This window comes from Chelonoidis abingdonii, chromosome 2 (genome assembly GCF_003597395.2).
Source record: "Chelonoidis abingdonii isolate Lonesome George chromosome 2, CheloAbing_2.0, whole genome shotgun sequence".
Taxonomy (NCBI): domain Eukaryota; kingdom Metazoa; phylum Chordata; order Testudines; family Testudinidae; genus Chelonoidis; species Chelonoidis abingdonii.
The window spans coordinates 227,718,488-227,732,427 of record NC_133770.1 but is presented as its reverse complement, the minus strand read 5'-3'; the positions used below and the strand labels follow the sequence as shown (position 1 = coordinate 227,732,427).

General features: G+C 39.3%; 1 protein-coding gene across 1 annotated transcript in view; it reads right to left on the bottom strand.

Moving 5' to 3' along the window:
- SNTG1 (syntrophin gamma 1) overlaps positions 1–13,940 on the bottom strand; it is a 275,551-nt gene that overhangs the window by 230,061 nt on the left and 31,550 nt on the right. The window contains exons 3-4 of the mRNA XM_075063014.1: positions 10,100–10,156; positions 2,185–2,242 (exon numbers count right to left, since the gene is read on the bottom strand). Of these exons, the coding sequence (XP_074919115.1) occupies positions 2,185–2,242; positions 10,100–10,156 (115 nt within the window). The remainder of the gene's footprint in view (positions 1–2,184; positions 2,243–10,099; positions 10,157–13,940) is intronic.

The window sequence follows — 13,940 nt, the reverse complement described above, 5'->3', positions numbered from 1 at the left end:
TTGGTAATTTATTGTTCTGTCCTTTTCCTTTCAAAATGGGGAAGGGCAGAATCAATAAAGTTACTGTAGTTTTTACCTGACTGACTAGAGTGCTATAAGCCAGGCTTGCCCCTATTCAACTCCTTTCTCTCACCTCCTTCCCCCAGCAAAAGGGAGAATTGAACCTGAGACTCCCATATTTCAGGCAAGTGCTCCAGCCACTGGGCTAAAAGTTAGAAGGTGGGTGGTATGTCCTCTCCTGGTCATTTGGTGTGTAGTGAGACAGGTGTCTAATTCATTCTCATAAGAAAGGACTTCGGACTTTAGCAGAAATTACTTCAGCAGAAAGGTTCCTGGTGGAATCACATGCAAAGATAGGTATCCTTCTGAACCCTGAACTTAAATGCCTATCTCCATGAGAGGGGCAGGGCTTAGGACACACCCATTTCCTTAACATCTCACATTACCTAGCTTAGATAGTTCCCTGCTGGCTTTTGTGGATCACATTCTTAGGCACCTGCCCCATTCATTGTATAGAGAGCTTAGGCTTCTAATTCAGGCTCTGTAGATCACAGTTCTATTGCTGTGGTTCTTCTAGGTGCCTAAAAGATAGGCCTTGCAATTCTCCCTTTTATGAATCCAGGCCACGGGGCTTAAAGCTCAACTGAAAAGCTTTGAACAATAGCCCTGACCCTAATTTTCAGTATCTCAGATGTTTAATTCTACCAAATAGAATCACCTTTTCTTCAAAGAAAATGAGAGTCTTTCCTTCCTGAAAACACATGAGCTAGTGGCCTCATGTGCTAAATCTGTTTCCCTCCCCCCCCTCACCCACTACTCTGGAGTTCTTCTCTCAGTGCCAGTTTGGATCTTCTCTGGCCTCAGCAGCACTTGATGAGCCCCACCATTATCTTCCTGTGCACTGGCCTCAGAAAGGGATTGGAAAGGAACTGTAGGGATGGATAAGGTTTGCAAAGCATAAGAGACATGGATGGTTTTGCTCCACCCTAGTGCCCCAACTCAGCTCCACGTCACTCAAACAGGGCAGGGCACCCTCAAGTGGACATATTGGTGAGAACAGATATTCCCTAGGGAAGATGCCCTGGAGATTAGCTAGTATCCTAAGGCTTAGAAGATATTCAAGTTGCCATACCATTAATATTGTATATGTTTAGGCTTATATTGCATACGCAGTTCAAGAAATAGTAGTTGAAAAAGAATAGGAAATGTTTTCCTCTTTAACATACTTGGTTAAACTTAAATCCAGAGTATTGTATTTTCCTTGTTGTGGTTGATGACATCTTAACATATAAGTGTAGGTAACCTAACACCATATTATTATTTATACATCCCTCCCCCGCCCCACAGAAATTTATAAAAGATACAAACAAACAACATATACACACACAAAAATATATGATCAATGACTTCATATATTTTGACCACATCATCTGCCCTCCACCAACTAATCTGTCTCCATGGGACTCACTCCAACATTTCAACAGCTTTGCACCACTGTCACTTTATGAAAAAAAACAACAACAGTGTGGCAGAGAACATTGTCTCTTTTTCCCTCTAAAAATTACACCTCTCCAAGATCTAGGGTGGCCAACGTCAAGTCCTGAACCAGTGACAGCTTCCCTATGCATAATCTGTGTCAGCCTCACATGGTGGCAACTATGGTTTTGGGTTTTTTGGGGTGGGTACAGAATTAAGGTTCTGCCCTTTTCCATCCCTGCCTGCCCACTCCCAAGCCAACCAGCACAGGGAGACAAACAACAGCTTTGTGTAGGCTGTTTCGCCAACCCCATGCCAACCCCATGCCAACCCCATGCCAGTGCCACAAGCCCACAGAGGGATGCATAAAGAACCACAGTCTAGGTCATTATCTTTTAGCAAAATTAAAAAAAAGACCATTTTCATATTAGGAGAAGTGGCAGAAGTATGCATTTTTTGCATGTTTTCATTGTGAAAAGCTATCTTCACCCATAAAAAATTGGCCCCCATTCTGCACTTTACTGGGAAACCTTAATTTAGGGAAAGTTCATTATGTCACACATACACAACTGGCACATCAAAGCAGAGTTATGAACAATTTGCAGTATCATATCTCAAAACAGTTAACAAATCCCAAAGAATTAAGACTCCAGTGCTTTAAGTAATGGGTTGAAGTCCATAAAACTGCCCCCGTTCTTAGGCACCTACCTCTTTGTTCTTTGGAAATTTTGGAAATGACCACTGGGATATTATGCTCTGCTCCACCCTAGAATTAGAAAACAATCATATCTCACTGAAATTATTTTCATTCATAAATATGTTTACAACCGCAAATGCATCTTGTGTATTTTCCAAAGGTTAACTTTTATTTTCAGACACAAATAAAATGCACTGCCTCTGTGTAATAGCTTTCTTTCTGTTTTTCTCATAGGATGGCAATCAATTACTTATTGCCTTACAGAAAATCAGTTGAGCAGGTTGTTAACTGAATGATAGACCATAGTCTATAAAGGTAAAATAAAAATCACTGCAGGTTTCTCCACATTTTCTACAAATTAGTATATCAAATCCATGTTATACAAAGGGGAAATGGGCATAATGCTGTAATGGCAACCATGCTGTGATCATTTTTACTTTCGTGCTGGCAAGAAAGAGACAAACAAAAGGCGAAAAAGCAAGAGGTTTGGACACCAGCTTTTGTTTTTTGTGTCTGTCACTGCATACAAAAAATAAGCCAGCAGTAGAATAAGTACAAGGAACAAAAAAGGGGTTCTGTGTAATGGAGCAGCAGCTATTCACTAAAGAAAACAAACTGGAACCCCTAGCATAAAGGAGCATTTAGCCTTACTGTTTCGCTCAGTGTTCCCTGTTGGGTTTGCAGACCTGTATGGTGCTATGACTAACATTAAAAGTAAAGATAAAATAAAAAAGAGAGAGCAAAGGAACAAACAGTAGGCAGAGATTAAATTTGGGGGCTTCCAACCTCAAAACGGCAGGTCCTACTCTGGCCAATTTTGGAAGTTTTCTACAAAGGTCAAGGCTAACCCTAACTTTCTTGCTCTTTTCTTTGTGGAGGTCACCCTAAAAATGTAAATCTGATTAATATGGATAGCAAGTCAAATCACTAAAACAGCTTGTCACTGTCATTTTTACCTAAAGACTTTGTCATCACATTGCCCCTGACAACACCAAGGCTTAACTTTGGCATCCATGAGGACCACTGCATTGGGTCCCTCAGGTCTGAGGATCACCCCAGACTAATTCAGAGCTATAGGACAGAGCATTGCCATCCGGCCGACTCTTGACGGCCTAGGGATTCTACGTATCCCTTCCAGGCAATAGCCAAATGCCTGTAGATGAGTGGTCTATGTGAATAACATGGGCTAGTGGCCTAAGCAGGGAAATGAGAACCAGATGTTGCATTTTAAGTCCACTGGCCCTTCCTCATGGTTACCCAACTTATTTGGGGCAATATCCCTTGAACAATTTTTACTGTGTCCCTCTTCTCTTCAAAACTCTCGTGGGTCTTTCTGACTTCCATCTCCCAGAATAGCCAGATGGTCTCTCTTCATATCTGTAGCTTCCTTGGAGGTGGAGACAAGAATAAGAGCTGCCAGGTAAGAGACGCTATCATCTCCATTCTCAAAAATGTAAATGTGTCCTTGTGACAATGATGGGAAGTGGCCTGAAATTCTCTTGGAGCAGTAGGAGAGGCTTAAGGCTTCTGGCAGTGGTTGCAAACACAAATATTTCTTCAGACTTTGACTGTAAGCTATGGAACCCATAGACATCCCCTAGCAACTGGATGCAAGGAAAGAAGCCCCATATTTTCTACTGCCAGTGAATGGGGGAAGCTCCTACAAGTATGCACCAACTGCCATGGATATGAGCTGGTTGTTCAGTAAGTAGGTAGAGAACCTAACCCCCCCTTGATTTCACATATGTTCAGGAATTCAATTGAACTGATCAAAACTGCTAAATAACTGTACACATTTATGTATTAAATATCCTTATGAGGTTTTTTCATCCATTATCATCATCAAAATTAATAGAGCTTTCGTTGGCTAAGAAAACCCAGCTCAAGTCATCTAACTTTATAAGTCTCATCTTCCATTCAAATACCGCCACTTACAGGCACACATAATTCTCTCCACAACCTCTAAACAAAAATCACTCACTACCAATGCCTTTGCAATCCGTCCGCACCCCATTATTCCTCCTTTACACGACTACAGAGAAAATCAGTCCTGCCCTTTCGCCTAGTGCATCTTAGGGCTCAGGCACAGTGCTTAGGACTTTGGCCTTCCTTCATCACAGACATTTCATCAGTTCCCCCTTCACAGAAGCCTGACCTGCCTGCCTGCCTCAAGCACTGGTCCACAGGGAGGAGGGAGGCCAGCCAGCCCTGGGCTTGCAGTATCGTATAGCTTGTTTGTTTAACGCTATATAAATAAGTGCTTAAAGGAGCATAAAGCAATGCTGCACAGGTAAAATAATATTACTCCTTTTGGCCTGAGCACCAAGCCAAACATGTTAGGCCTTGTAAGTTGTTCCAACTGGAAGGAGAAATTGGTGATGGAGTTAGGTATTTCTTTGATGCAATTCTGATTTATTTATTTACAAAGAATGTACGAAGTGCTTTTTTCCCTGAATGCAGGAGAAATCAAACAACAGGAGACGGTTTCCTTGCTCATTCTTACAAGCCTCTTTCAGCCTGTACCTGATCCAAAACCTCTCGGCTTCTCCCAGAGCCACACACAATGCTTGTCTATACGGTGTCTGCAGATTCCTTCTCTATCTGTTACTGTGTGCTTCTCTTCTGTCTCCCCACATATACACCTATTTAAATACCTCCAGACTGCTATTATTCATAAACCTATTTCTATGATTGTAAATGAAGGCAGCAGTTACACCCACTTGCTTCAACAAATTTTATCCCAGCCTTTAACAATTAACACCCTCTCTGTGTACTAGTCATGCCACAGGCACCGGAGGATGCCAGCCTAAATGTTAGTCAAAGGAGCTACAGCCCCATAATATGAGAGACAAGAATCTGAAGGGAGACAGGGGAAATGGCCAGCCTCTCAGATATATTATGCATCAGATTACACAGTAAATGATTTTGGAAATCTGCACATTCCATGTGGCATCTTGCTAGACTCTGCTGCAATACTGACCCTGATTCTCCCCAAAACTCCCCTAGTGGATCAACACACACAGCTAGGTTTAAATTCTACTTTTAAGTAACAACCAGTGGAAGCTACCTGGGGCATAATGCCTCAAAGCCTGGGGCATAATGCCTCAAAGCAGTAGGGAGCATGGCTATTAATATGCTCTTTGACAAGGTTCAGCACACACTTCTCTCTCTGCTCTTTGGAACATGAGGCTGGATCCTCTGACTGGAACAAAGCTCTGCTAGCTTTGTGGAATCTAGTGCCACTGGCCTGGATCCAGGCACAATTGGACTCACAAAATCATTCTAATAACTGATCTCTAGTCTGTTGTGATATGCATTTTCTTCCCCAAACACCTCCCTAAGTTAACAGATTCATACTTAGCTGGCTTCTTATGCAGAATATTTGGTAAAAAAGAATAATCAAAACAAGGGAGGAAAGAATATTGACAGGTCTCTGAGAGCCAGGAGTAATATTGTAACTGTAAAGCTGAATGTCCTTAATGAACTATTAATTTTATTGCCTCCTTCAGTGATAATGCTACACTCTGTCAGATTATTGAGAAACACAATGTTCTTTCAAAAGTCATACACCTAGAAACATATCTCTCTGAATCTGTGTTTAATCTTGTCAGTAAGATATGAAAACATGACTGAAGTACTCCAGTTCATTTATCAATCTCAAAATCTCACTCCGGGCCTATCCTTTATCACAATGATTTATTAATGGGTGTTCAGAAGGAGATTTAGAAGTTTGAGAAAATAAATCTATCTGAACTACTGACTGAAGTTTGTTGCACATAATTGACCTCAGACTACATAAGGAGCCCAATTCTATTCCAAGTGAAGTCAATTCAAGTTTTGCTATTAACTTCACTGACACCATGATCAGGTCCAAGGCCTAAGGAGAAATTAGGTCTGCATTCCTGCAAAGAAACACATCAGCTTTCCTTTAGTCGCATGTAAAACAATTGATCTCAAAGTGTTGTCGAAACTACAGAAGTAGACAATATAAATGTGAAAAAATATCTTCATTCTTATGCTCTTACACTGAGAAGTATTTAGTCATTGCAGCAGTCCCCCACTGAGCTAAACTAATTCTCCCTCTATTGCAATTGTTGATGGAGCCACACCAGTGGTAATGCAATGGGGGAGTTTCCCCCCAAAGACTACTAATCAACAGCTAGGCAAGGAGTGCTGTATTCTAAGGGGATTATAACCTAGCCTCCTTTTGCTCATAAGAAAAAGGTCCATCTGGAGGCCAGGAAAACATGCCATATAGTGAGAGACTTAAGAAGCTCCTTTCAGTTTATCCAAGAGAAGTTTCAAAGATGACTTGGTCATGCTCTACCATTACTGATAAGGAGAAAATATTTTTCACAGTATATAGCCAGTGCCATCCCTAGTCATACTTATAGTACGCAGCTGCGTAGGGCACCAGGAAATCTGGGCACCATATTTCCTGGTGCCCTGCGCAGCTGCATGCTGCTCCAGCTGCAGCTCCGCCTCTTCCTCACGGCCCCTGTCCTTGCTCCACCCCTCCCCCAAAGCCTCCGCCCCCACTCTGCCTCTTCCCCACCCCAGCCTGGGGAGCAGAGCGGAGCAGGCTGGGGCCAGGGAAGTGATTGCCCCTCTGCCCTCCAGCCTCCCACCCACAGAGGCCTGGGGCCAGCCCCCCCCCCCACGCAGAGGTTTGGGGGGCTGTGTGAGGAACCAAAATGGCTAGGGATGGGCTGTGTGGGGAACCAAAATGCCTGGGGGGAGGGCTGGGGGGGGGGCTGTGTGGGGAACCAAAATGGCTAGGGATGGCCCTGTATATAACTCTTTAATTTGGCAGCAAAAGTTATAATGAAATCCAGTAGTTGGGAATTGAAGCTAGACAATTTCAGATTAGAAATAAAGTGCAAATTCTTTACCATTAAGGTCATTATCCTTGAAACAACTTACTTAGGGATGTGGTAGATTCTCCATCATTTGAAGTCTTAAATTTAAGACTAGCCATTGTTCTAAAAGATACACTATACTTCAAACAGAAGTTATGGGCTTGATGCAGAAATTACTAACTGATATTCTATGGGGTGTGTTATTCTAATAAATGAAATAATCATACTTGTCCATATTGGCCTTAAAATATTCAAATCTATGAATCAGTGGGGTTAGAAGGTTCTTTGTGTTGTACCACAGATGAAGGGAAACAGGAATGGTCAGTAGCACTCCAAGGCTCACGGATAGGTCTGGAAATCACATGATAGAACATGATCTCATAAGATTTACAAAATTTCTTCCTTTTAGCTGGGTCTGAACAGAAGATTTTGAATATGTTATCAATATTTCTATTTGTATTTCAGGAAGTGCTAAAGCACGCATTTAAAAAAAAAAAGAGTTAAGAATCCCACCTACTCTCATCTGTTGTCTAATAAAAGTGTGGGAGTATGGAAAAACACTATTGTCCACCAACAGGAAGGAGAATAACCAGATAGATAGCAACCTTTGTATGGAATACCAATACTTCAGATCAAGTTGAGAAACATTTTGGTGTAGTTTTGGAGGTATTTTATTCATTATCAAACATAGATAAAATATATATTATGTTGGTACATGTGTATATAATATTTGACTGCATTCCTATCCCAACTCTCTCTACGTCCCTTGTCTTCTTAGACTAAGACTCTTATGATGTTCTGTCATAGTTTGTAAACTACATTATATAATAGAGCCCCAGTTCATAGATTTTAAAGTCAGAAGGGACCATTATGGTCACTTAGTCTGATATCCTGCATAATACAGACCACAGACTTCAACCTTGGAGTTCCTGCATGAAGACCATCTCTTGTGGTTGAGCTAAAGCTTTTTTAAACACAAAGCCATGCAATATTTATCTAAAGACTTCAACTGAAGAAGAATCCACTCGATTCCTTTGCAAACTGTTCCAATGGTTAATTACCCTATCTTAAAAATATGGGTCCTATTTCTAGTCTGAAATTATGGACCTTCAGCTTGCAGCTGTTAGAGTCAATTCTGGTTGACATTCTCTGTGTGGTGCAAATAAAACATAATAAATTACCTAATCTGAAAAAAATATTTTATTTTAACTGCATGATTCAGCAACTTCACTAGAAATTGTTCCTACTCCCTTAGCATATGATTGTTATTTATTGTTTGTATTTCACTAACACTTTAGGCCTTAATCAAGGGTTAGGACACACTGGGGCTAAGCACTTTACAAATACAACAAAAATATGGTCCCTTCTCAAAAGAGCTTACAAGCTTAGTGATCCAAACTTTCCAGATTTTCTAAAGGAGAACTTTTTTATTTAGAAGTATATAATGGCTATGTACTCTCCAGGAAAACTCTTTGAGAGCAATGCACATATTTCAGTGGAGATTAGGGCCGGTTCCAGGGGTTTTACCGACCCAAGCAGGGAGAAAAAAAAAAAAATCCGTGATCGCGATCTGCAGCAATTCAGCGGGAGGTTCTTCGCTCCAAGCAGGAGTGAGGGACCCTCTGTCGAATTGACGCCAAATATGTGAAAGTGCTGACCCTCTCCTGAGTTGCCACCCCAAGCACCTGCTTGATAAGCTGGGGCCTGGAGCCGGCCCTGGTGGAGATAACATACTTCCCCCGGATTCTTTCACTTATGTTTAGTAATGTTATTTGATATGTTAATATTTGCCTGTTACTTAAATAATAAGATCCACTCACAAATTTTATATTCCTACAAGTGACTTCATAGTACTGTATACTTAAAAAAAAAATCCCTGTTTTTGTGAGTTTTCATGAAAAGTTCACCTTCCAAATGTCAAAAATCCTGACTTCTAGGCCCATGTGTTGTTTTTTTCCTATACTAGCTACACAATTTCACTCATCCCTAACCTAACAATGACATGTAGTACTTTATGACTATTGAGTAAACAACAACCCATAATAACATTTCAGGAGAATAACTTGCTTGCCATTGATTAGTTCATAAGCAGTTTTGAGCCCAAAATAGCAATTAGTTTTCCATGAAGGGCGGTCCTTCGGGGTCAATAAGATAAAAGCAAAGCATCAACACATGGTTTAAGAACAAATATTTCTATTGAGCAATTCTCTTATCAATGGCAATACAAGGGAAGCTCACATTCGTCTCTTTCTCTGGGACATAATGTCAGCCCTAAGAGATATGCACAAAATAAGTCTATACTCTTAATTTCATATGCATAAGTTAAGGGTCTTTTGCATTCACATATAGTATATTTGATTTTCTCCTCTGCTAACTCAAACCTGAAGAGTACTGTGTTTAGAAGAAAGATAAATTAATGCCATGTTACCTACAATGTGATTCAATGTTGAAGCAAGGTATTCAAAATGCTTAACTCTTTTCCTCTCTTTTAAGAAAGACCCCACATAGGCCTCTAATGTCCCTTAAATCTTCCTAAGGAATGGAGAAAATAAAGTTGCTCAATAACTTGCTGCTGTTGCCTCATCTACAGCAAAATAGCCAATATGAAGAAACAATAACACTTCCAGTCTTATTAATGACTAAAAGTGAATTAATGTGATATTATTTGAAACAGAATTGATGATGAACTCATTAGCTGTTCCCTGTGCCTGCCACTATAATTTAGCATTCATTAACAAGCACTTGAATTAAGAGTATTTTTGAACAAAAGAACAGTTGGATACCCTTTTTCATTTTCATGTAAAATCTTTTTAGAGACCCTCCACCCCCATCCTGAATCTTAAGAGGATGTGCCCTCCAGACATTCCATTCCACCAGGCAATGTTTCTGCTGATTGCCTATTGTGACAGTAAATACATATATTAACTAACCCTTTTAGAATTTGTTTGTGCTATTGTTTCATATACTCTGAAATACAATTTGCCTTCATTAAAATAAATTAACTAGAAGACAAAAACATGTTTTGTGTAACCTGTGGAAAAATAAACAAAAAACAAATGCATACTACCTTTATACTTAATCCAAATCCTCCTACAGTTTGTCTTCTAATTGTTACCGTTCTTTCCTGAAAAAAGTTAAACCAAGTTCAGTTAGTTTTAATATTTCCTGCCACAATATCAACATTAACTCTTTAATGAATAGTTTACATCTCTCATATCATCTTGTCTTATCATAATAAACCTGCCAATTCCAGAGTGAGAAAAATCCCAAGAAACTCAGGCTGCAAGTGAAACAAGAAGATCTGGAGAAAAAGTAGAGTTCTTGTCCCAGTCTAAAGCTCATTTGTTCATTTTTTATGATACTGTTGAATGAACAGCAATGACTGAATTAATCTTGCCTGAGTAACAGGTGAATCAATATTTATAAGGTAACACAATATCAACATTTTCCCTGCATTATGCTTTCTTAAAACTCAAGGTATAGAGCTGATATACTGCAGACTTATACATCAGTCTTGCTTATGTATATTTACAAAAAGACAAGTATGAAATATTTTGTAGGAACTTCTGCCCATTTTCACTCTGGGATAACATTTAATATTAGCTACTTTACATAATATTGACAATTATATTTCACTTGTACACATATACCATTCATAGAGATGCATATATATATGTACACACAAATTTTGATGCCTTTACATCTATGGGTGTATAAAATTCACAGCTGAAAAGCCACATCTAATTATATATAGATATATGGATATATATATATACACACACACACATACACACACAAATACAATATAATTATAGTGTAGTTATAATTATATTGTATTTCTGTGTGTGTGTGTATCTATTTGATATAAATATAGTATAAAATTAGGATACGTACACTGCAAACTGAATAGGTCTGCCAGTATCATTGCTTTCTGACTAATCTGTAGAACAAATAATCTGGAAATAGCCTAAACGAAGGGCCAAACTAAGAGCTGGTATCCGTGTCCATGCAAGGGTGTAAAGAGACATAAGGCAACCCTTCATGATCCGAGAGGGGAAGCAGGTTCTACAGAACCACTGTTTTTCCTCCTTCCCCACAGGTGGACAGATGAGGACAGGGAATGATGTGTGCGGTAAGGTCAACATACTGAAATTATTGAGAATTTGAACTTACTGAATTCAGGGGAGAGGGGAAATACATATGCCTTGTACATTCTCTACTTGTGATCAAAGTGAATGATGTAAGTACAGAAAGAACAGTCATTGGCTAATCCATTGTAGTGGATGGGGAGATAGAAGGGATGGATTGAACCTTGCATTTTAATACTTTACGTATAGCCAGAAGAACAGTTCTGTGTAAACTCAAAACTTGTCCCTCTCACCAACAGAAGTTGGTCCAACAAAAAGATATTACCTCACTCACCTTGTCTTTCTAATACTTGACACAGCAAGTTCTCTTTTCCAACTTGTTAACATTGGTTAATCATAAAATCATAGAATCATAGAAGATTAGGGTTGGAAGAGACCTCAGGAGGTCATCTAGTCCAAGCCCCTGCTCAAAGCAGGACCAACTCCAACTAAATCATCCTAGCTGGGGCTTTGTCAGCTCTGGGTAAAGGCTTTTTAATTTTGCTTACACTTTTTTATGTCCTGGTGATATATGCTAGATTGCAAGCCTGAAGACTACCCCTGTATTTAGTCGCAAAGAGGTACAACATAAACACACTTCCATACCCTGCCCTGTTAGTGAGACTTTCTCCTGGTTAAGTAGGACATCTAGGGATGAAGGAATAATTCACTATCCAAAGCCATTAATTCTTTGGCCTCTCAACCAAGTTTGCCTTCTTGGGTGTCAATTAATTTTCAGTAGGATGTAATTTTTATGGTGCCAATACACGTACACTAGGAACTGGGCTGAGACCACAAACTTACTTTATTTAGGCCAGCAAACTGCTCTCATAAAAAGCCTTTGGACACCAAAATATTATAGTGATCGCTAATAAGGATAACATAGAAATAAAAACTAATCTGGGCTAGAACTCCTCATCTTTAACATTTCCCTTTGTGTGATCTGTTGGGTGTTACTGCTCATCCAGTGAGATTACCCACATGTATGTCAGGTTGTATCAACTGTGGCATCTCTTTCCTTTCCTATCTGTCACCATAGAGTCATCAGATGTTGAAGAATACAGTCTGTTTCTAGTTTTTTTAATGATGCAGTTATCACATGCACAGAGGCATAATTGAAAATCTCTTCTAAATGTTTTTATATAAAAGTGTACAAAGCCTAAAATAAACATTATTTAATAAATTATGCTACAAAATAAATATATATATATATTAAAAATAAATTCACACCACTTGGTGCCACTCCTCAATGTTAAAATAAAAACTCTAGCCCATAAAACTGCCATTCATAAATGGAAATGGAGAGTAAGAGATCATTTGCTTATAATAAATGGAGGATGGAGTACATATAACTAAGGAAATCAAGAAATCTACCTCAGAAAACTGCTAATTTATAAAATTGACCCATCAGAAATCTTTTCCATTGTAGGAAGTTTGTTCTTAGTAAATTAGTGATCTAAGGTAAATGGTGGCTCTATTCAGAATAATTTCTTAAGAGGCAGTATTTTGTATTATTTTAAACGGACTCTACTACACCTTTAAGAAGCCTAATAGAAAAACTATTCTCCAAAATAATTTTGACTCATTTTGTCCACCTTCCTAGCTTTAAAATTAATAAAAGCTCTTTCTGGCTTCCTCATTATATAAGCTTGTGCAGGGTTATTAAAGTCACAAAGAAACCCAACCAAAACCAAACCAGGAAACACAAAACAGTATTTAGGGACTTGTTTGACCTCACACAGACATCTGATAGGAAACTGGACATATTTTCTACTGAAACCAGTCCTTAATGTTTAACAGGAGAAGAACACCTTTTTTCCAACACAGACAGACAAAATTCTGTAAAAATAAATAAATGGAAGAGAAAGCAAAATTTATATAAAAAACAAATTTAAGATTAGGGGCAGGCAAATGTCAAAAGATTTCAAGATGAGATTTGGTTTGACCAAGAATCTGAATATTTGAATTTTTTTTTTAATCAGAAATCTATCCAAACCTCTTCAGCCTGCAAAACTGGGATAGGTATCTTTTGCAAATGCTTCCCACAAGCCTCCAGAGTTTTAGAAATGTGTATAGACCAGCAGGGGAAAGAAAAATTCTGTCCCTTTTAAGGACTGTAAATCCCCACCCCTCCTTGTGTCTTGAGGAAATGGGCTCTGTGGCTGATGAGTTGGAGAGAAAGTGCACCATAAGCTTATTGGATCCATTGCACCCAAAGGAGGCTAATATGCCTTTCCCCCTGCTCAAGTGCACTATTCTGCACTGAAATAGTGCAGGGGCCAAGTGTAGCGTGAGGATCGGGGGGCTGATGGCACACCCCACCAGATAGTATGGATTACAAAGGAAGGATGACCTCTACTGGATGAGTAATTGATGGATAGTTCCGAGATAAGCTACTTAATAAAGTTACAGCCTAGTTAAACTATATTCCCAGTGTTTTGTGTTTTTTCCAGAATTGTCTAGGACAAAAGGCTCTGTTATACCAATCAGAACAAGTGACTTGGCCTATCTCTGAAACTGACTGTTACAGATTTAGGACCAATGGACTAGAACGCTAAACTTTGGGAAAAGGACTAAGTTCATTTAAGTTGTTAAGAACCCAATTCATGTGGGAATCTTGAATGAACTTTTGTTTCAGGAACTAGGCTTGGACTGCTCAGAGAGACATGATGGGTGAGATAATATCTTTATTGGTCCAATAAATAATAAAATATCGGATCAATAAAAGATATTACCTCACCCACCTTCTCTCTAATATCCTGGGACTAACGCGGCTACAAC